The 25,566-nt window shown below is 37.1% G+C and overlaps 1 protein-coding gene across 1 annotated transcript; it reads left to right on the top strand.

Moving 5' to 3' along the window:
- The first annotated feature begins 4,211 nt into the window (after nt 1-4,211).
- Nucleotides 4,212-21,874, top strand: LOC127979283 (palmitoyltransferase ZDHHC18-B-like). The gene is made up of 9 exons (XM_052584633.1): nt 4,212-4,731; nt 5,648-5,808; nt 9,928-10,083; nt 11,217-11,354; nt 12,207-12,258; nt 13,003-13,105; nt 15,431-15,543; nt 15,670-15,766; nt 19,187-21,874. Exons 1-9 carry the CDS (start codon nt 4,517-4,519, stop codon nt 19,520-19,522), a joined length of 1,371 nt encoding a protein of 456 aa, XP_052440593.1. The 5' UTR covers nt 4,212-4,516; the 3' UTR covers nt 19,523-21,874.
- The last annotated feature ends 3,692 nt before the right edge of the window (nt 21,875-25,566 follow it).

The following is a 25,566-nucleotide window of genomic DNA, read 5'->3' as shown; positions in this document are numbered from 1 at the left end:
CGCAGACACGTGGCTGCATTAATGTCGTTATATCAGACCAAACCCTTTTAATAAGGGAAGCAGGCTGAGTTTGAAGTATAATGTTTGATCCCACAGCTCCATCTAGCGGTTATGCGCAGATAACAGCACTTTGTGTTTACAGTGAAAACACCATCATTCAAGGCTGATTGCTTTATCCAATACATAGACATAATTAATAAACAGGACAGGAATTGCTCTCTAAACCCACCTGAAAAAATACTATAGTAAGTTTTGCTATAGTAACTATAAGGCAACTTTAACCCATATATGATCGATTGTGACTCGCTGACACACTCATAAGGATCTACTGCATAATAATAAAGTAATAAGTGAATGCTAAAATAAGTTCTAGGCTTGTAGAAAGTTATATATGAAGAGTCGGATGCAAAAGCCTCTAAGTGCCATCCAACATGTTCTTCTAAATTGATTATCTTCTCATGCTCCTATGTTTATGTTCAGTTATTTTACTTTATTGGGAAAGAAAATAAACTAAGTATTCATTGCCATTAAAGTGAAATTACAGAACCTACACATGGGAGCCTGATAAAAATGCTAATTTTTAGAAGATTTCAAACGGCACTTAGAGGCTTTTGCATCTGAACGCTTCATATGAAGTAATCAATTTACTCTATTTGAAAATGATATTTTATTTTAACGTGCGCACTCACTCTTATTCATATGTCTAATAGTCGACAATTATGTCACAATTATGTGACGTCTATTGTCACATAAAATGAAATCTATAGATACTGTAAAAAAACAGTTCAAGCAAGTTTAAATGTTAAACCTAGATAAATGTGCTCTATATCCAATCGTTTGTGCGGAAAGATCTAGCTAAGGTGTGCTCTGCAGGACATGGAGATGCCAGCACAATCACTTGCAATTTTTTCTGTGGAAACGCCATCATTTTTGCTCATAAAGGTAAGAGTAATGCATCATTCGCAACTGTAAAGGGTTACTTTTATTTGTGTGCACTCACTATCAACAAAACGTTGTGCTTTTATAAAATAAAGAAAATAATCATGGTGCACTTCACAAAAATGAACCGATACTCAAATATCTCCTTCCTCCCCAATGCAGGGCTCTAGACCAGTCTAAAAGTTAAACTTTTCAATCTTTTTGTCTTCCTAACAACAAACAGCTTTACTCATTCTTATACACAGATGTACAGATCAATATACGGCCCCATGTTGCAAAGATCTGTACACACTGTCTGCCATCTGCCCTGTAAAGAGAACACTTCTCCAAAGTGCCAGATGCCATCGAATGTGATCATTTGCACACTGAAGTCTGTTACGACAACGAACTGCAGTCAGGTCAAGACCCCGATGAAGACGACGAGCAGCAGATGAGCTTCCCTGAGATGGTTTCTGACAGTTTGTGCAGAAATTCTTTGGTAATGCAAACTGATTGTTGCAGCAGCTGTCCAGGTGGCTGGTCTCAGACGATCTCGGAGGTGAAGATGCTGGATGTGGAGGCCCTGGGCTTATGGTAGAGAAATGGACATTCAATTCACAGGCAACAGCTCTGGTGGACATTCCTGCAGTCAGTATGCCAATTGCACGCTCCTTCAAAACTTGCAACATGTGTGGCATTGTGCTGTGTGATAAAAATGTACATTTTAGAGTGGCATTTTATTGTGGCCAGCCTAGGTACACCTGTGAAATAATCCTGCTGTCTAATCATCATCTTGATACGCCACACCTGTGAGGTGGATGGATTATCTCAGCAAAGGAGAAGTGCTCACTAACACAGATTTAGACAGATTTGTGAACAATATTTGAGAGAAATAGGCCTTTTGTGTACATAGAAAAAGTCTAGGATCTTTGAGTTCAGCTCATGAAAATGGGGGCAAAAACAAAAGTGTTGCGTTTATAATTTTGTTCTGTGTGTGTATGTATAATGTATGTGCATATATATATATATGCACATACATTATACATAAGATATAATAGATAGAGAAGATCTAATTCTCTACCATTATATCTTCCTTCTGGTTCTTATTTTAGTCCTTCATTTCACTTAGTCACAAACATGAAGTATGTGTTTTTCTTTTGAACTAATCTAATTATAGTTTATCATTTCTAACCTCAGAAATGCAACAGGATGCAAAATACTTTGCAACACTTCCAGAAGAACGAACAGAATGACTCAACACAGTCGTCATTTACTAACAGTTAACACAGAACTACATTTTTATTCTCTTAATATTTATATAATTTTTTTTACTTTAATATAAATAACAAAATTCTTAGTTGTGTTGCATTGAAATAACGGTTTTGGAATATAAATAGATGAAATAGGGATGTTTGAGTATGAACACTACTATGTGAACTGTATGAATGGGATCACAGAGGCATTTATACTCTGCTAAATTGAAGCTGCATCAGAATGTGTTGATTGTAGCTTTAGAATATATTGATTGATTCAACTGGATGAGTACTTTTAAGCCGTGTCCGGCCCCACAAACACAAATGATGTGAGAATGGGGCAAGCTGTCACTGATTCTCTCTCTCTCTCTCTCTCTCTCTCTCTCTCTCTCTCTCTCTCTCTGTGTGTGTGTGGAAGTGAATATTTCTTTAGTTAGATTTATTTTATTTTTAAGTCTTGACTACAAAACAGCTTTTCTCACTCAACACAGTGACCCTAAAGTGCTACATGTTTTCAGAATGAAAAGCATTTTTGACATGATTTAATTTGGTTTAACAGTATTTTATTGGCTGCAATATAACAAAGAGTGAAAAATTTAAGGGGGTCTGAATACTTTCCGTACCCACTGTATGGACAAAAATGTAAAACTGAATTTATTTTTTAGTCTTTTTTTTTTATGCTAGCAGATATTATTGAATTTTACACTTTGAGGTCGGGAAGATTTTAATGTTATGCCTCTTGCCTCTTATGCCAGCTGCATTTCTTGAAACAAATAAAACAATACAATTTTGAATTATTATTCGAATTTAAAATAACTGTTTTCCATGTGAATATATTTTAAAATGTAATTTATTTCTGTGATGTGCAGCTGTATTTTCAGCATCATTCCTCCAGTCTTCAGTGTCACATGATCTTCAGAAATCATCCTAATATGATGATTTGCTGCTCAAGAAACATTTCTGATTATCATATCAGTGTGAATTTTATTTTTGAAGTTTGTTTGTCTAGTGAAATCTTTTTCAAGATTAATAAAAATTATAAATGAATAGTATTTACTTAAAGTAGAACTGTGATTATAACCTTTTCTCAAAAGGGTTAAATTGATGGATTAAAAGTGATTCAGAGACATTTCAATAATAATCCTTGTAGCTGCTGCAATTCTTAGTTTTGGAAAAAGGAAAAGATGAAAACAATAAAGAAAAAAAAAACGAACTCAAGAGCTAATCATACAAGATATTTAACACTAATGTCCAAAGATAGATAGATAGATAGATAGTCAGACAGAGAGATAGATAGATAGATAGACAGACAGAGAGAGATAGATAGACAGACAGAGAGAGAGAGATAGATAGATAGACAGACAGAGAGAGAGAGAGATAGATAGATAGATAGATAGATAGATAGATAGAGAGAGATAGAGAGATAGATAGACAGACAGAGAGAGAGAGAGATAGAGAGATAGATAAGATAGACAGACAGACAGAGAGATAGATAGATAGATAGATAGATAGATAGATAGATAGATAGAGAGAGATAGAGAGATAGATAGACAGACAGAGAGAGAGAGAGATAGATAAGATAGACAGACAGACAGAGAGATAGATAGATAGATAGATAGATAGAGAGAGATAGATAGATAGATAGACAGACAGAGAGAGAGATAGAGAGATAGATAGATAGTCAGACAGACAGACAGAGAGAGATAGATAGATAGATAGATAGATAGATAGATAGATAGACAGACAGAGAGAGATAGATAGATAGACAGACAGAGAGAGATAGATAGATAGATAGATAGATAGAGAGAGAGAGAGAGAGATAGATAGATAGATAGATAGATAGACAGAGACAGAGAGAGAGAGAGAGAGAGAGAGAGAGATAGATAGATAGATAGATGGATGGATGGATGGATGGATGGATGGATAGATAGATATGTCAGGATGACTCTAAACACCATTGATGGTTAATCCATGAGAAGCTTTCAACAGATTATGCCATGAGAGATATTGGGCAGCTGCTGTCATGTGAAGAGCATCTGAGGACTGTTACGTCACATCCTGTGTGCGAGCATCATCTGCGCGCGGATCATCATTCATTGCGCTCTTCATGTAAACACTGATGCTCGCTCTGCGTCCGTCATTTATTACACCAAGGTTTTTATTAAACCAAGGACCACAGCGAAGCCGCCGCTTTACTGAAGCTTGCAGCGAGGACGCGTCTGTGACGTCGCGTTACGTCGCGCGCCGATCGGACTGCGGTCTGTTCTCTAATAAAGCATGACGCCATCGCGCGACATCTCTCCGCGCAGCAGCTGATGTTTGACCGACGCTGATCGCCGGGAAGGATGAAAAACCGAGAATATCAGCAGATAGATCCGCAGGCGCTCGCGACGCCTCCGCCCGATCACACGTCCAGACGACTCCGGAGGAAATGGGAGGTGTTTCCCGGGAAAAACCGCTTCTGCTGCGACGGACGCATCATCGCGGCGCGTCAAAGCGGCGTGCTGCCGCTCACACTGGCGCTCATCCTGCTCACCAGCGGACTCTTCTTCATATTCGAGTAAGTGTGCTGTTCTCTGGAGAACACGAGCACTGTCTGAAACACATTAGACGAGTCACAGACTGTGCAGCTCAGGGTTTAAACTATAATAATAATAATAATAAAAAACACCTGCTTCAAAATGCCAATGGATTTGGACGTATTTGTTAATTCAAGCTAGATACTGTTAAAGATCTCTTGATCTGGAAAGAGTGCATTACACAAATTGCAAGTGTAATGTGATGCATTATACTTTAAGATCATTTTTAAATTACTTTTGACTTTGAAATTTTAAAAGGTAAAAAAGAAGAATAAAGGAAGATGAGTGCATGATGAATAATGTATTGCTATTTTTTTTTTAAATGTGAGCAATGTTATCATGTCAATACAAGTTATGTAATCTAATCTAACATTCGTCAAGAAATCAGATTTTGTGTTCACTGTAGAACGAAAAGGAAATAATGAAATAGAAATGAAAGGGTTTTCATTTTTAAGTCAAGTGTAAACTACATAATGAAGATAATATTGCTGCAACAACAAGATAAACATAGCTTTCTATTGTGACAACCCTAGCATAGCTAATTTCAATGTTATCTGTATGCAGTACCTTCATTATTATTATAATAATAATAGTAACTATATACTCAGTAGGCAAGAATAATAACTGTGATATAAACACTAGAGCAGATCTCCCTGTTCTGCTTCACACAGTGACTGTAGTCTCTCTCAGGACATCATTTGTGTTGAGGTCACTTTTAGGGACTTAATTAACAATGTATGGTTACTTAAACGTGGCTCATTTAATTGTGGCGTTAATCACCGTATTGTACAGCTCTTCCCTGTGGATGCAGCACATTAAGTAGAAACTGTGTTGGATTCTAACGCTCAGATCTGTATATTTTGGTGTTTTGCTGACGGAGGTGTTGTGTGGTTCCAGCTGCCCGTACCTGGTGCAGAACCTCACCGGCTGCATCCCGGCCATCGGAGGGGTCCTGTTTGTGTTTGTGATGGTCTCTCTCCTCCAGACCAGCTTCACGGATCCAGGGATTCTGCCCCGGGCCACACCAGAGGAGGCGGCAGACGTCGAGAAGCAGATCGGTGAGGAGCACTCGTCTCAGGATTACTACAGCACTGCTATCAGTTATCATCTACAGAAACACACCGGATTGATTAGCATTTTTAGTCTAGGTTTGACTAAATGTGATGTGTGATGCTGCTGCTTCATTCATCTCTATGGATATGTAAGGTCAAGTCTAGGGCAATGCATTATGGGATGGAGGGCTCAGTGCAGTGTGTTCTGTCGCTGCTACATTTCGGCAAATGCATTAAGGTCCTCCATATTCATGAATACAGATATAGAAAGAGAATCATGTAATTTCAAATGTTCAATTTTAAAACCAAAAAAAAAAAAAAAAAAAGTAAATCGACTACACTGTTAAAAAAAACTAAATTGTTTCAAGTTGAACAAAGTTTTAAGACAGCACAACGCTTTGTTGAAACAGCTTTTTTTTGTTTAGTTTTACAGTGTATGAACAGAAATAACATTGGCTGACAAATAAATGAAAATATAATATTGAATTGTTATTTATATGATGCATTTTTAAACATGCACTAGATGGACGTCTTGGACTGTTGACTTTGTGTCGTTTGTTGCATATTTAGCATAAGACCTTATAAAAATTTTGCATGGTGCAAAGTATCCGTTTGGATTAAGAGTTTTACACGAAAGACTTCCTAATGCTAATTTTGCATCGGGTTCACGTTGGTCCCGTGGATTTGCATCGTTGACCGTCTGGAAGCTGCTTGGTTTGAGAGTGACTTCTGTGTGAGCTTCATATATCACGTAACTATTAACAACAGACGGTCAACCTTTTTGTCTGCAAAAGTTTGCCAAAGTTTCCACAAGTTTTTATCTTTTACAAAATGTTGTAAATTTGCACTCACACTTACCTTTGTGTAATGAAATTCTGTTGACAAAATATAGTCGTCTCAATAGCAGTCCCTACGATCTGGAAGTTCCTGTGAGGTAAATCACTGACTGCATGGATTCTAGTTTGTTAAACTTTTAACACTCAGATTTGCTGTTGCAATTTTTTTGCTAAAGTGACCATGATTTGGAAAGCAGATCATGGATATTGTTGGCCCTTTTCATCTGCTGTAAGTCACTTTGGATAAAAGTGTATGCTAAATGCATAAAAGTAAATAATAACCTTGTTTGAGAGAAGTGCCTGAGCTGGTTTGATTTGGGAATTTGGCTTCTAACAGAGAAAGCCGAATGCTAAATAAGCCTTTGCACTGGCCTGGACGAGTGGACGTGCTGCCATCTCTTCTTCTCCATCCTGTCCTAATTACAGAGGACGACTGTCATGAACACACACTCCTCAGAACTCAAACTGAGATCTTCACCTGCTCAGTAGTAGCACATTCACGTCTGGTTGTTGCAGTGAGAAGTATGTTTCTCTCTGAACGAGGTCACATGATTGCGGTGCAGACTCATCCATTATCTCAGATGTCCTCCAAACAGGAATATAATCTGCCAGTCAGAGAGCTGCAGTTATTAGTTTGAACAATAATAAAAATAATCATCATCGTAGAATTTCTGATCCGCTCAAGTGGTTCAGACTGATGTGTTTGTGAGGAACTGGGAAATGGAGAAGTGCATGACGTGTCTCTTTTTCTGTGACAGCATTTTATTTTATTTTTCTGTTTCAAGATGAATTCATAGCCCTCTGGCTTACTTGTCCTCCTCTGACCTTCACTGCAGGCTGCTTCTGGAATAAAGGCTTAGTTTGCGTGTAGTTGTCATGTTTTATATCTGTGATGAATGTTGCAAGTTTGCTATTTGCGGTATATCTGTTGCAAGTCGAAATTTAAAATCAGAATTTATATCCAAGTGGCAGATATTAAGTCAAGTTTGTTTTTGAGAGCATTTGATACGGTGGCCCAATAGGGATGCACGATTAATCGCGATTGACATGCACAGTTAGTCAGTAAAGCCGGTTCTATGATTAGTAGTAAATCTCCATCACCTGCTTTCAGATTGAGCAGCATTTACTACACCGAGCCGTTGTTCACTGACAAGCTGCTCAAAATATGATCGTGGTTTGGCGCAGCTTGTCGGTGAACAACGGCTTTGTGTAGTGAATGTGCTCCATGTGAAATCACACACATGTAGAGATTTACTTCTGATTACAGAACCGGCTTTACTGACAAGATGCATTAAATATCAGCAGATTTTTATCGCGCATCCCTATTAATAGCATGTTTTTACTTCAAACTCACTTCATGAGATCAGTCGTGTATTTGAAATAAATCCTTGTGTGATACGATGTGGCTTCTTAAACAGAATAATTAAGGCACACAATATTTCTTTGTATTCTAAGCAGTGATAATGGCTATGTCGGTTAGCATTTAAAGATGTACAGCTTCTGTCTGATTGCGACTTTATTGCCTTTTTGCTTAAATTTTGATTTAATTGTGCAGCCCTAATGCACAACACAATGCAATTAAAAAGCGAACATAAGCTCACAACACAACAAAATTAAGCCACAACACAACTGAAATGCTCCCAACCACTAGGGGGCAGTTGGTCTGCAGAAACGGACAATTGTGTGCATGTCACAAGTATTCGCAGTCTAAAGTACTTGATTAGTTTTAACACTGCTTGCTCCTGACGTTATTTCAGTTCACCATGTATTGTCCTTTTTGTGGGGCTACGCTTGAACGCTGCCCAGAGCTAAACTGTCCAAATCAAAAATATATTGATTTATTTTCTGCTCAATTCATGAATCGATACATGAAGATTACCAGGATTTCAAAACATTTAGTAAAAACACGTTGTTCATTTAAAATCCGATCACACATATTAAGAACAATCACTTACAATCCTCAGTGTTTCACTGCCAACACTGCCCCCTAGTGGTTGGGAGCATTTCTGTTGTGTTGTGAGCTTATGTTTGTTTTTTAAATTTTGTTGTGTTGTGTACTGCTGGCCCACTTTAATTTGAGGATCAATACTGTGTACGTCTGATATGTTTGACTGGATTGGAATAAAGCAAGTAAAAAAAAAGAAGTAATTCTAGTGCACAGACAGAAAATCACATATTAGAGGCCGTTCCCAAAAATAACATGTTTTGCAGTGTAGTGGAATTAGACGTTTTTAAAAAGTTATCTTTTAAACATCTTTTTGTTTAATGTGCCATGCTTTTAGAACACCGTGTGTGAGACACTGCAAATGATGCAACACATATATTCACACACCAAAAACAATGCAAAATTTTTAATCACATTTTTCCAATCCACTTTCATGCATCTGACATGATAAAAACAAAAACTCAATGTGTGTGAACCGGCTCTAAGGGGTCATTCATTTGCTGCTTTTTCCTAAATGGGCATCATCTTTTGCAGTGTTCTTAAATGAAAAGAAGCAACTTGATTATCTATAGATCTTCATTGTGTCAGTGCAAAAGCAGTGTCTAGAGTAGTTGTTCTTTTTTTATATAACTTTGCCATGTGTGCCATGGTTTTAGACCACTTTGTGCCATTTGCAAGATTGAAAAAGATGCAACATGTTTATAGAAGCACAATGGAAAAATCAGCAGTTGAATGCAAAATCTTATTTCATGTGTACAGTCTGTAAATCTCTGAACTATTCGTGTGCTTGTCTGTTTGTAGAGGCGATCACCTTTACTCACATCTGTTGCCATCGTTATAATCGACGTTAGAATAAATTTAGTATAGGTGCGTGTGTCGCTGCTTTGATGAACTGGAACACAGCTGTTTTCATCATGATAGCGAAAGATTACAAGAAGTGAGTTTAAAATTAGTTGAGTCTGTATGAAACCTCATACAGTGGTGTGCATTTATTTAACAGATTCTTTTACTCTGTGTGACTTAAACAACCACAAATCCAACATTAGACGTATCGTTTTTTTCATGAGACAAAGTTTTCTGATTGCCTCCTTGCTTAATGCTTTTAATGTAGCATATTATTAATGGATCTTTTTTCATGTGAAGTGGTGAAAGCACTGCAGCACCTTTAAACAACGCTTTGCTCTAATGATTACACTAAATTGATTTCCTTCAAGCATAAAACAGTTCTCCCTTGTGCCAGTGGTTTTGTTTTTGTAGTGTTCACCTAATTTCAAAAGACAGGAAGTGTTTCAGTTGTTTCGAGCAAACTCTAAAGAGCCTTTAATGTGTTTTCCTCTCTGGCAGACAACCCGACGGGCTCGTCCTCGTCTTACCGCCCCCCGCCGCGCACCAAGGAGGTCGTCATCAACCAGCAGGTGGTTAAACTAAAGTACTGCTTCACCTGCAAGATCTTCCGTCCGCCGCGCACCTCCCACTGCAGCCTGTGTGACAACTGTGTGGGTGAGATGAGCCTCCAGAAGTCTACAGCAGTGCTCGCATGCTTTTAATGATAACTATTAGTGGAGATAGCTAATGCAAGATTCATTATCACTATTGCTCATACTAGAGGTTATAAGTAAACATTTTAAATTCATGCATCTGCTTCTAGAGCTGCTTATACTGCACTCCAGGTATGCATTATCAGTTCACATCAGTTCACCAGTCTAAGTGCATTAACGTTGTTTGATGTGCCGGAGATATCACTGGGTCAGACATAACTGGAGCAACATCGCAGTGTGTGTGTGTCCAGTGATGCATGCTGGAGCTGCAGTATTACTTGAAATAAAAACCGGAAGTGCGATATGGCTTAGTGGGATGATCAAACTGCAAAAGCTGTAGTTTAATTCAATGTATGTGCTGCAAGAGAAGAGTTGACCCGGGTCTCACAGTAAATGCTGCTCCGCATAAACTCAGCTCTACATCTGCTCTGAGTTTGAGTCTCTGTAATGCACATTTGTGAAAGCAACATGAGCCCATCATCTAGAAGAGCTTATCAGCTACTAGTTAATAGTGAATGTGTTCCCTAATCTGAAGTGTTAGCAAAACCACATGCTTTGAGTGTCTGAAAATGAAAAATAAGTTCAGAACTGTGTGGTTTTACAACCTTATTGAGGAAAAGCAGTAGAGTCCCATGAAGCATTGCAAATGACCCAATCAAATTTAAATCGGTTGGTTTCAGTAAATGCATGTAGCATTGATTAACAAGACTGGAGCTCACAGTAGCTCTGTCTTTAACTGCTTGTTATTTAGTTAAAAATCAATTCCTCTATGAAGAATGTACATTTTTTTTACTTCACAGTTGCTCCTGTTTTTGTACAGGCAAACACTGCTCCGAAGATTCAACTATGTGACTATACTCTACTCCTAACATTCAATATGAATTGCCAGAGTGTTTATTATGTGCAGTTTTCACACTCTTCTGCTTGTGAATTCATGTAGGATGTTATCCTTCTCAGATTTAGCGGTGTTATTTATAGCGTTAGGTTGATGAAGCAGTTTGATATCTGAAGTTCACACTTGTTCCTAAGCCAGCAGCCTGTTTAATTCACAAGCGTGTGTGTGTGTGTGTGTGTGTGTGTGTGTGTGTTTGACAGAGCGCTTCGATCATCACTGCCCCTGGGTCGGCAACTGTGTGGGAAAACGAAACTATCGCTTCTTCTACGCCTTCATCGTCTCGCTGTCTTTCCTCACGACCTTCATCTTCGCTTGTGCAACCACACACCTGGCTCTGAGTATGTGTCATATCATTTTCCTTGACTACACTTCCTGTTTCTGTGAGCTCAAACAAATACATACATCTCTGAGTGGTGTGTTCGTTCAGTGAGATCGTGCCACTCTCCAGTTGAGTAACCAGAGTAGCTCTTGCCTTTCTAAAAAGGGACTTTAGAAGTGTTTATAATGTTACACAAAGATTTGTGTTCCAAATAAATTCTGTTCTTTTAAACTTTGGTCATCAAAGTATCCTAAAAAATTTCTAATAAATCATGCTTTTCCTTAAAATGCTAATAATAAAAAATAATAATAAAATCTATTTCTTGAGCAGTAAATCAGCAGATTATACTGATTTCTGAAGGATCATGTGACATTGAAGCCTGGAGTAATGATACTGAAAATACAGCTCTCATCACAGAAATAAATTACATTTTACTATGTATTGTAATAGCAAACAGTTATTTTAAATTGTAATAATATTTCACAATATTACCGTACAAATTGTACCAACCAAAAACTTTTGAATAATAGTGTAACTTATAATAGAGACATGTACTTCATGAGGTGCATCATGGGATGCGTTTGAACAGCACTGAAGGAGTTGTTGGTTTTTAAATGTAACATTATAATGTTCCATTGTTCCGAATTGGAACAATTTAAACAAAACTAATTTCCGTTTTTTAAGCATAAGCTATTTAATTTAGTAAGATTTGTCCAGATAATAGACTGGTAGTGTTCCCATCATAGAGTTGGTTTGTTTGCAGTATGCTGATCTTATAAAGGCAAGCACAGATGCCATGTGAATCTCTTACTGGACCTAAATGACTTAAGATCTGATAAAAGCTTTTAGTGACTAATGCTCTCTTTTATAGGGTCACGAGGAGGAAATGGGTTGGTTATTGCTCTCCAAGAGAGTCCTGCCAGATATCCTTTCATTCGTTGTGTGATTTCAGATGTTTAACTTACAAAGAGTCTGTTATTGCCATAAAGGAATGCGCTGGGTTAAATACAAGTGAAGTTCAATGAACAAGAAATGACAGAAAATAATGTCAACTTGTGCCTCAGTTTATAAAAACAAATGAAAATTAGGTTTGTAGCAATGTGCTTACAATGTTAATCTATGGGGCAAGTCATACTGGAAAAAACAGCAATGTAAAATATAGTATTTGTGATCGTATGATATAGCTAGTATAGTCTGCATGGTTTTTACAATACATATTTGAGTGCCTCTTAATGTAATTGTTCCAGCTACCCAAAATGTCACATTTCTGCTCTGAACACTTCTGTATGGAGTACCACACATGACATGTGGGGGAAATAGATATTATGGCCACATTTGTATTTTTTCTTTTGTTTTAGTTAAATCATGACCATATTGTACTGATTTATTCCCTTTAGTTTAGTTAAAGTGTTGCCATGATTTAACTAAAACAAGGGAATGAATTCCTAATCCATGGCCATGATATCTGTTTTTTTCCTCTGCGTTTCATATCCAGGGCTCAACAGTTTGGTGCACTTTCATTATAAGTGCAATGTTTTTACAAACCGAGGGACCAGTCAAAATGATTCTGATGATAGAGTTATATTTAGCCCAGAATATTCCTGCACTGTGTGCTATTAATATTCATTATTGGTGCCAATTCTGAAGTTTTCCTTTACTTTCTTCACTGCTCTTGAGCTAGTGGTTTGCTTCTTTTCAGTTTGGTCCATTTTGGGCCTCTCAGGCTTCCATACATACCTGGTAGCTGCAAATCTTACTACCAATGAGGATGTAAGTGTTTTCCTTTCATAACTTAAGTAGTGCACAAGTTGTTTTTGCTTCTAATACACTCAACTATTTAGGCTAAATTTAAGATAATTTATAAGTTGCGAACTTGCGACCCAACCATTAGGCCACAGCTGACCCCATAATGGTAAATAAATACAGATTGATCTCCAAATACTCACAATGAAACCAAATAGATAAACATGCCGCAAATACTCACAACATAACTGAATACAGAAACATGCCGCAAATACTCACAATGAAACCAAATACAGAAACATGCTGCAAATACTCACAATGAAACCAAATACATAAACATGCCGCAAATACTCACAACATAACTGAATACAGAAACATGCTGCAAATACTCACAATGAAACCAAATACAGAAACATGCCACAAATACTCACAATGAAACCAAATAGATAAACATGCCGCAAATACTCACAACATAACTGAATACAGAAACATGCCGCAAATACTCACAACATAACTGAATACAGAAACATGCCGCAAATACTCACAATGAAACCAAATACATAAACATGCCGCAAATACTCACAATGAAACCAAATACATAAACATGCCGCAAATACTCACAACATAACTGAATACAGAAACATGCCGCAAATACTCACAATGAAACCAAATACATAAACATGCCGCAAATACTCACAATGAAACCAAATACATAAACATGCCGCAAATACTCACAACATAACTGAATACAGAAACATGCTGCAAATACTCACAATGAAACCAAATACAAAAACATGCCGCAAATACTCACAATGAAACCAAATACATAAACATGCCGCAAATACTCACAACATAACTGAATACAGAAACATGCTGCAAATACTCACAATGAAACCAAATACAGAAACATGCCACAAATACTCACAATGAAACCAAATAGATAAACATGCCGCAAATACTCACAACATAACTGAATACAGAAACATGCCGCAAATACTCACAACATAACTGAATACAGAAACATGCCGCAAATACTCACAATGAAACCAAATACAGAAACATGCTGCAAATACTCACAATGAAACCAAATACAGAAACATGCTGCAAATACTCACAATGAAACCAAATACATAAACATGCCGCAAATACTCACAATGAAACCAAATACATAAACATGCCGCAAATACTCACAACATAACTGAATACAGAAACATGCTGCAAATACTCACATTGAAACCAAATACAAAAACATGCTGCAAATACTCACAATGAAACCAAATACATAAACATGCTGCAAATACTCACAACATAACTGAATACAGAAACATGCTGCAAATACTCACAACATAACTGAATACAGAAACATGCCGCAAATACTCACAATGAAACCAAATACATAAACATGCTGCAAATACTCACAATGAAACCAAATACATAAACATGCTGCAAATACTCACAACATAACTGAATACAGAAACATGCTGCAAATACTCACAACATAACTGAATACAGAAACATGCTGCAAATACTCACAATGAAACCAAATACAGAAACATGCCACAAATACTCACAATGAAACCAAATAGATAAACATGCCGCAAATACTCACAACATAACTGAATACAGAAACATGCCGCAAATACTCACAACATAACTGAATACAGAAACATGCCGCAAATACTCACAATGAAACCAAATACAGAAACATGCTGCAAATACTCACAATGAAACCAAATACAGAAACATGCTGCAAATACTCACAATGAAACCAAAAACATAAACATGCCGCAAATACTCACAATGAAACCAAATACATAAACATGCCGCAAATACTCACAACATAACTGAATACAGAAACATGCTGCAAATACTCACATTGAAACCAAATACAAAAACATGCTGCAAATACTCACAATGAAACCAAATACATAAACATGCTGCAAATACTCACAACATAACTGAATACAGAAACATGCTGCAAATACTCACAACATAACTGAATACAGAAACATGCTGCAAATACTCACAATGAAACCAAATACAGAAACATGCTGTAAATACTCACAATGAAACCAAATACAGAAACATGCTGCAAATACTCACAACATAACTGAATACAGAAACATGCTGGAAATACTCACAATGAAACCAAATACAAAAACATGCAGCAAATACTCACAGTGAAACCAAATACAGAAACATGCCGCAAATACTCATAACCATAACTAATTACAGAAACATGCCGCAAATACTCACAATGAAACCAAATAGAAAATGCATACAAATATATATATATATATTTTTATTATGTAGGCCTAGATATTTCATGGACTGTATGTGTATTTATTACAGATTAAAGGCTCCTGGTCAGGGAAAAGTGGAGGTGAGGATGTTGGAAATCCTTACAGTTACAACAGCATTATCAAAAACTGCTGTTCTGTGCTCTGTGGACCCATGCCTCCCAGGTGAGACGCGTGTAGATGAGTGTATATGGTCTCCAGTGTGCCAGTAAAAACAGGATCCACAATATGTAGCCTCTGTTTATCACTGTGGCTTTGATGTAATTCCTTTGCCTCCTCTCGTCTTGTCAGTTTGATTGACAGGCGAGGCTTTGTGCCCTCCGATGACTCCGTCCAGACCAGTGCTGTGGAAATCCAGCTCCCAGCTGCTAAAAACGACAAAAACATGGTAGGACGAGCAGTCACCTCAGGCCGACCTCCTCCTCCTCCACCCCCGGTCGTAACCCTACAGCAACCTGCCATCTCCATTCAGAGCCACTCGACAGCCTGACTTCCTGTGTCTGATCCAAAGCCAGCATTTGTTCCTCTTGCTGCGTTGTTTGATGCGTTTTGGCATGGGTCGCACCCTTCATTTAGATGTCCGACAGCCTTCAGCTTGCTGGGCTACAGCCAAGTGCGGCTGTCTCAGATCTGTTTGGTGTTGAGGAGAGCTGTTACAGCTGGTTAAAGTCACTTCTATAGATGAGATTTGTGTTGTTTACTCTGAGTTTGAAAGGGAAATAATTGTTAACGGACTCATTCTCTATGGATTGGCTCCCTTGTAGATAGTGGGTTAGAGTGTTTATGGTTTATAGAGCAATGGGTGTAGCAGTTACATTGCACAATTGTGCAGCATCTTATTACAAAAAAAGGAAATGAAACTTTTGGCTTCCTGTGACACTAGGTAGAATTCACAGTTTGTGAGCAGGAAAGACGCTGTAGTTTCAGGTGATGGTGTTTCTTTTTTTAAGCTCTTCGATGGTTCAAAGACTTGAGATTATGATGCACAGTGGTGCTCTTGAAAAACATCTGAGTATAAGCAAACACCTCTCACAAATGTTGTTTATTTTTCATTAATTTATTAAAGTTGTTTGTTTTGAGCATGTAAAAACAACTCAAGCTGTTTGTTTGTTTGTATAATTTGGGTTGTTTGGTTCAAAGAAACAAGCAACATGTTTGTTTTTAGTTTTTGAATTTTCTTGTGGCTGTTTATCAATGTGAATGTGCCTTGATCTTTCTGGTTTATATCACCAAAACAAAAGTGCCTCTCATCAGTGAACAAACAAACCAATAGCTAAAAGCTCTAGTGTTTATGTGCATTTCTTTGGTTGTAACTTTACGGAAAAGTCCATGTCATCCTGTTCTGTGAAGTCCAAAATAAATAGCTATGGTAAATATCACTTACATTAAACTATGGAAAATGGTAAAGTTATTAAGGTGCTAATGCATCTCTGCACAGTAGTGTAGGGATCCAGTACTTGATGTGTGTTTGTGTCTGTGTGCATGTGCATATATTGTGAAATGGTTTGCATGTGACCTGGAAATGTCCCTATGGGGTTTTATGTATTATAAATGCATGGGCTTAAATTTGAAATTAGGAACATTCCTGACATTTTGTACTTTTTGAACATATTTCTGCTTGTAAATATTAAAAATGCATTTTAATGTTAAATAAATATTTTTCAAACTAAACCACATAATTCTTGTCATGCATGCATATTTGTTATGTAGGTATCCAGTTGTTTGTTTACTCACAGTTGTGTATGTTTTCCTGGCATGCTCTGATGCATTACACACTTATCGGTCTTAGCGCATTAACCCTTGTCCTCTATATGTGTGTGTGTGTGTGTTTGTGTGTGCATGTGTATTTAGGAGAAAGATTGCCTGGATTTCGCCCTGTCTTGTGCCGGCTGATGCTTCAGTTGGCAGAAGTAGGGGATTGTGGGGAGGTTGGTAAGACTCAGGCCGGTGTTTGGGGCACACTTATATATTCCTGTAGGTGGTGTCACATTGGCTCCACATGCTTTCGGTCTGCATGCTGCTGCTAGAGCTAATGGTGCTGATGCTCGACGGCTGATGTTTTACAGCATCAGCACACGATCAGCACTGCTCCTCCTCCTCCCAGTCTGACCACTTACCACTATTTCATGTTTCGTTTGTGTATAAATGTTTTGACTTTCATTTAGTCAGTGTGGTACTACCACACAAGCTGTAGTATCATGCCATGGACCAGAATCTTAAAGGGAAATTCATCCAAACATAAGTCCATTTTATGCCCTCATGTTGTTCCAAATCCTTCTGTGGATAACAAAAGGAGATGTTAAGCAGAATGTCCAAGCTCTTTGTTTTCCATACAATGGATGCATGTTCAAGCTTTTACAGTACTTGTTCCTGTAAAATTATCATAAAAAAAATCAGTAAGTCAGAATGATCTATCAATATGATATAAATTTTGACGCCATGCCATAGCTTTGTGAGAGGAACCAGAAAAAAACATTTACATTATTCAGTCTTATTCGCTCTATTTTTTATTTGTCTTTTTATTTTTTGAAGTGCTTCAGATCATATTGATTCTTTATTTATTACAATATGCATCTTTAATGACACATTGTCATATGAGAACAGTCAGTAAATAGACTGATGTAAATCATATTCTGGTTATTTCAAAGTTTGGAGAGCTCCAATAATTTCCTCTGTCCTGACACAAGTAAACAAGCCTGGAGATGGCTAAAATTGCTTGCAAATTGCAGCCAGTGTGTGTTCATTCATATATGTAAAAAAAAAAAAAAGGAATTATTATGCATGATAAACACAATATTTGGGAAACAAGTTAAATCATCACTTATCTTTCCACAGGAAGTCTTGAGTCGGTTGGGTTGTATGTGTTCTGGTACCTGATATGATGTCTAGTGTTGCCAGATTGGCTAAATTAATTTAAGCACACAATCTCTTTAAAACCTGCACACTTCAAGAAAATCCCACCCCATTATATTCAGCTCTTTCACTTTTTACTGTAGCTACAACTTAAATGTATGAACTTTTACATAAAAATCACTTTAAAACACAGCAACACATTTTTAAATCTGATTCCTTATTGTGTTAAAAACCCATCACTCATGAATCATCACATCTGCCTTCTATAGGCAAATTTGTTACTTTCCTATAAAATGTAAACATTAAAATATAACAAACTGTTTTCAAACTAGCCCATTTTTTTTTTACCCACCCAAACCAATTTTGACCCACACAATCAAACCCAAAAATGCCATCTGGCAACACTGATGATGTCAGCAACAGGGGCGTGGCTTCTTATGGTGTTCCACCAATGAGGAGGGGCCAAGTTTGAATGTTTAATTTGCAGCACATCTACTGCTAAACATCTCCTTTAATGTATGGGAGATAAGATAAGTTTTAAACAACACAAGGATGAATACATTACCATATAATTAATTTTTTTCAGTGAAATACCCTTTAAGATGGTATTTTGTCTAATCTCATGATCTTGCTGCTGTAAATTTCCATTGTTCTCTCCTAGCAGAATTTATACGAGCACTTCAATATGACTCAGTTGTTCATATTTAGTTCAGTATAGCAGAAGATGAATCATCTGCATGAGTCATCAGTGATGCTGATATCTGGTTGGCTCAAGCTTTACTGCTCAGCTACTGTATATTAGCTTTTCCTTTTAAACCACCTCAAAATATTTTACTTCCACTCTTTCTAACAACAAATCTACTTCTTTTTTTGTCTTTGTCACACCCATTCCCTTATCCCTGGTTCTTGATCACCATCATAACCCTCCATCCATCTTTCCTGTCATCCTCCACAGTGCACACAGGGAACCAAAGGTCTGCTGGAAACGGCCTCTCGATCTCCTCTCCTCACAAGCTCCTGTCCGCAGGCCAAACCTCAAGCCATGCCGGCCGTCTTGGAGACTCTTCCAGAGATCGTCCCATCACCTGAACCCCACCCTCCCAAAACCACTGAAGGACGCCAGTCGACCAACACCCCTCACAAACATCACTCCCACCACAGATCCAAGGCAAAACAGACCACTCATCACACGCACAAGACCTCCAACTCCTCGCCAAGACCTTATCACAGCCACAGTTCAAGACGGAAAGACTCCAAGAACAGAGACCCAAAATTCAGTTCTCTGCGCTGAGCAATCGGACCTGCAACGTCCTGTGATGGTGCATGGTAATGCATTTCTTGGATCATTTGAATTTGTCTTCATGAGACTTTGGCTTTGGTTGTGACTTCAAACAAACAGGTATGATAGTACCAGAAAGATCTCCAGCTTTATGAAACTGCCGACTGTATTATTCTTCTGTTGAGGAACACCATCAAATCGGCAACCTGGAGAACAAATATGAGTATGGACTTCTGTTAACAGATCGATGACTGGGAAACAGGAAAAGTGTTTCCATATAAACAAGCACAAAGGTCTCAAGAGTGAAAAGCAGAGCAATTGCCAATCTTAACAGTGAAATCCAAAATGTGCTTCATCAGAACATCAACACTGTCGTCCTTGATGTGGACATGAACTCTGGGATGCTTTTCTCTGCCCTTTTAGGTCTCATTGGGGAGGCATTGGCAAGGCTTCAGTAAACAAAGAACCAAACATCTTTATGCAAAAATAAGAGCATGCCTGGAGAATATAGCTCACAATTATTCTTCATCCGTCATAGGGCTTCACGATGAATTGTATTATAATCACCATCACGGTTTTCTGTGATATTTGCCCACTGATAATTTGTCCTGAAAACCTTTCAGTTTATTTTGTCATTTGCGTTTTTGTACATTGGTGTCAAGACTCAATTTATGTTTGCGGTTGCCAGATGTCAAGAGTTTAAATCCCCCGCAATCATAGCTCCTTTCATGAATTGATACATTTTCTGACCAGTGGTTTACTTAATCAGTGTCGCCAGCTAATCGATAAGCTTGTTTTTTTCTTCTTTAATTCACGATGCATTTCTATTACAGATTTGCACAAATCTTTTGCGACATTTGATAAATGTTGATAAAAAGCTATTGCAAAATGACAATGTTTCCATTAACCAGTGTTAAGTGACCTAAACACAATTTTTTCCTCTTGCGATAAGTCATGCTGTTGGATGTTGATAGGTTTATGTATATCATCCCCACCGTACTAGCCATTATTTTTAGAAGGAGACAGAGGCGTTATCTTTAGCGAAGCACCGTATACCCGAGCCTCTTCTGGGATGCTTCTGAAACATGCTGTGGCACGACTGGTATAAACATGAGCATTGACTTAAGCGGCCATGCTCAGCTTCAATGGCTGTGATAGACGTAACGTGCCACAGTGTAATTAAGGGTTATTTAAGCATTAATGGCAAGGAAAGCCCTTTATACTTGAGAGTGGCCGCATATGAGGTGCTTCTTGGAAGTTATAGTACATTAAAGAATGATCATGTGACTTTTACGTACGCCCATGTGACCTGTAAATGTGAAAAACCTTCCATTGGAGTTTTGCGAAATATTCATTTTTGAATTTCCTGAAAAACCACCTCATGCGAGCATAGGACCTTTTTGTGATGCATGGGAGTCTGACGTGTTTCCATTGAGCTTATTTTCAATTTGCAGTTTCAGTTTGTGCAATTTAAAGGGTAATGGAAATGCAGCTACTAGCGACAAATCTAGCAGCTTTTTGGACAGACTTTAGCTACTTTCCGAAACTACTTTCAATTGAAAATGATGAGCAACACTAATCTTTCCAACTAGGCAACCATTCACACACGCTTTCTCTACATTACGGAAAAAGCACTTTTGAGCTAAAAACATCTCTGAGATATTCTGCTCAAATAAAAGATGTGTATTCTTTTACCCGGTCGTTTCTGCTGTTTGCAGCAACTAAATCTCTTGATTTGGGCTTAAATGAAAGTGAAATCATTCTGATGAAATGTAAAATAAAAGTGAAAAAGACAAAAGTTGTGATAATACATTTAGAGTTAAATAATCACAATCAACCATTTCACCATCATGATGCAGCCCTGATCCATCATGTTGAACAAGAATCTTCTCATTTTCCCAAAGGACTTGAGCATGATTTTGTAACATATTGTGTTTGAACATGGTAATAGTGTGCACAAGTACCTGCTAATGTGAATGAGATGAAGCCTCCGAGTTTCCTGATCACCGTGTGGAAGATCTAGTTGAAAAGTTAATCTGAGTGTTTCTCTCTAAACCTGGTCAGGTCTGTTGTTCTTCACGTTGTATTCCTGCCCACCGCTGTCTATCAGTAATTAGTAAAGGAACAGTCTTAATGCACTAACTCTCAATGCAGCAATACGTTAATGTTTTAGTCCTTCATCGTTGCACTCATGTGCGGCTGTATGCATGGACACTTTGTGTTCGGATGGGAATGTGGGTGTCGTGTTGTTATCCAGGTTTTGACTTGATATGCAAACTGAATGTTATTTATGAATGCTGATACTGATCCTGTGTTTCTCAAGACCTCTGCAACATTTGCACAAATAAATACCAAGTAGTAACAGACCAGTCTGGAGTTCGTCATGCATTCTGGAGCCTTATAAATGTCAGAAATGTTGAATGGAAAGCGTCAGTTTTTGAATTATTATTACTATCGTCAAACCTGGTCGCAGAGAAAGCATTGTGTTACACAAAACATTACAATTCTATAAAAATATAATAAAAATAAAAAGGAATGTTTTATCAGAGCTTAATCCTTCTGGGTCTGATATGATTTCAATCTCTCATTCTCGGTTTGAGTGTATGGTTATAGCCATACCAATACATTTAAGTGTGAACTGAATGCCCTCAAATTATTATTTTTTGCGTTCACATACCAAATGCTATAAAAGTTACTTTCATACCGTTGCGATGAAGCTGTGATTAAAAGAAAAAAATCTAAACATAATTTCTTTCTGTCTAAAGTGACTGAAGAGCACCAGAGGGTTAAATGCGATTAGCTGAACTTTAGACATTTTTTTAACCACATATAGTACATCCTGTCATTTCATAATTCTGTTGTCTTTGAAATATTGTGTATTGCAAAATGCATTGACTGAAATATACTTTAATGTCTATGAGAACATCATGAATTTAAATATATTTGTAATTATACATTTTTAAAGATGAAATTTAGGACATTTAAAAGTAATTAACATTAATATTAACAATACATATAATATTAAATAACTGCAGTTCAAGTTATAATCAAGTACTTCACATGTGCTTTAGTGTGCTTGTCAACACATCAAGGTAAGTGCACTTACTGAATATGTGACAGAAGATTTTTGAAATGTGATATAAATCAAAACTTCTAGTTGTATTTATGTGTTCTAGTTATATAGTTATAATATAAATGAAATAAATGATCAGCGCTTTCTCTCTCTCTTTCTCTCTCTCTCTCTCCCTCTCTCAATAGCAACATTTCTCTAATATTTGCCAGTGACAGATCCCTTTTAGGAGTGCTCTTTCTGAACATGATATTCCGTGCCACTAGATGGCGCTAGTATCTCGTAAATCCAGCCCGAGGATTTGGATTTGGTTGATGACGCTTGAGTGCCAAGAAAACAGTTTGATCCATGCAAGTTCCCTGGACGCTGTTCTGTTGGATCGCTCACTGAAATGTTTATTTATAGTTGCTCTGTTTGCTTATCTCAGTGAGGACATATTTAATGTTATTTATATCATTAAATCACTGCATATCATAAGAAAATAAATGAAAATCTCCCCACTAATAGTTCCTAAAATCATTAAAATGTTTTATTAGCTTCTTCTGGAACTGATCTGAGACGTTTTCATGTTTTTCCAGTGTACCCACAGATCTGATATACTGCGTTTGGAAAAGTGGTTTTACGTAGGCTATAACTCACACGACAGCATGGTGATATGCTCCTCCAGAATTGATTCTGTCTACAGTTTACAGATTTACACACAAAAGACCCTCTTCATCTGACAGAATAGTGAATGCAATGCGATAAACGTTTCAGTGTGATACATAAACTAGGAGCTATTACTGTACATCTGTGATTTTAACACTTCTGACTCATTATTTGATCTTTCCTCCTGACGTTAAGATAATTCGACACAAAATTGGATTCATAACTGTAATGAGGTCATGTGATGATGTAACAGTGTCATTTCAATCAATGTTGCATTCAGTTTGAAATAAGTAGCATTTATAAGCATGTAGATTCTGAAGAGCCACTTCATGATAATCACACAGCCAGCGATGCAACACTGTAAACACTTTTTGTTTTATCAATTATATCATCTGTGACGTGAAACTGTAGAGCAGGAAAACCAAAATCAGTACCCACTTGAAAGCAGCAATAGCTGTCAAGACAGCAAGTGCTTATTAGTGCATGCAGATTATTCAGTGTGATTCGAGCTGGTCCACTGCTTTAGGCACTTATGTTTGAAAGCCACAATTTGTTCACTTCATTTGACTGAAGTCAAATTAAATCAAAGATGGAAATGCATTAAGCGACTGCAACTATTTTTAAAGAAACAACACCAAGCAGTCAGTGTTTAATTGGGCTCTATAAAAGATTATAATAAAGTTCCCTCTCTGGCTGTGATCAGAATTAAACACTAGCATACTGCACTACACAGAATGAGATTTTCAACCATAGATGGCACAGAATCTCATCTCAGCACTTTTGGTGAACAGATATTCTTTTTATAATGTTGTCATTTCATTCTGAATATTTGTGAGAATTGGTCAATTGAAGCTGTTTAGAGTGTCTCTGGAAAATTGTGATCTATGACCACTGTATTATGTCAAAGTTTCAGATATCATTGTTTTTTTTTTGTGTGTCTTTTTGCTAATAAAGGATTTATGGGCATGCACATGTTTTGGATGTGTGGAATAAAAATGACCATTTTTATTTTTGAGTAATAAGTTCAAATTAGACCCTTCTGGGAGACCCTCATTAATTGAACATTTTATGCTATGATAACTAAATGATCAGATAACACATTGGCTGATGCATCATCATCATCACCCTGCACATGCTGAACTTATGTCTTGTATAATTTAAAAGTAAATACACATTGCTCTCAATCAGTATCCTCCCCAATCTTATCCTATAGCTACTCCTGCATGATATGAAAATTATATTTAAATTTAAGCAGGCTGAAAATAATATCAAGCAGGCTGCACACAGCCGTGGAGTTATGTTTTAAAAGAAACATTGTCTCAGTAGTTCTGTATACACGTATATTGTAATAAACTAAGACTTGTTTTAGGCTTCGAACGACAACGGGGGCTTGTGTTACAGATTGGTTATGATAACATGTGTGTAATCCTTGTTAAGTAATCTGATTTCTTTTTTCAAGTAACGAGTAAAGCAATGGATTACTTTTTCATTTACATGAAAATATCGTTTTACATATTCAAGTTACTTTCTCACACACACAAAAAAAAGTTTCTCCATGTATTGACTGACAGCTCTTGTGTTGCCATGTTGAGAGAAATCAGGAGTAATTGCAGAGCTGTGCAGTGTGAACATGATGATACTGTAGATCTAGACGTAATGTGAACATGCATTTACTCATCTCACTCACACAAGAACATGTAGCGCCCCCTAGGCCTATCTCCTGGTACTAAAGGGCGTTCCTGGGTTCTTAACTTAATCCCAGTAAAATGTATGTAATCTATAGAATCTTTGCTGACAACCTGTTTAACTGTCTGTTTGTGTAACTTTACATGTGCTTTGAATAACTAATAAACTTTTAAACCACAACCCTGTGTACCTACTTTTGTGTAACTGACTTAAACTATATTCACATGAAATATTATTTACATATTAAAACTATTACCCAATGATATCTTTCACTAAATAAATACTCAGGACTCAGTTATTAAAATATTAAATAAAAATAGGGTTTACTGAATAAATAAAATATTAAATTCACCAAAAGAATGAATTCTCACAATAAACAAAAAATAAATTAACAAATAATACACAATATGTATAAATGAAGAAAAGTATTCAACAAATACTCACTTATTGAATAAAATTAAATCACCTCAAACCTCAAGTTTGAATTATCCTCAAAATGTAAAAGAAATCAAAATGTTACTCGTACTTCAATAACCTCAAAATGTAGTAAGAGCTTAGAAACTTGTAGGCCACATTAGCCTCACTTTAGCTAACATTTAACAGTAAGCTAAAATACAGTACATAACACATTAACATGAAACATGCACGCGGG

Source organism: Carassius gibelio, chromosome B19, assembly GCF_023724105.1.
Source record: "Carassius gibelio isolate Cgi1373 ecotype wild population from Czech Republic chromosome B19, carGib1.2-hapl.c, whole genome shotgun sequence".
NCBI classification, from domain to species: domain Eukaryota; kingdom Metazoa; phylum Chordata; class Actinopteri; order Cypriniformes; family Cyprinidae; genus Carassius; species Carassius gibelio.
The sequence above is the reverse complement of the archived record's forward strand: the minus strand, read 5'-3'. Positions and strand labels throughout refer to the sequence as shown.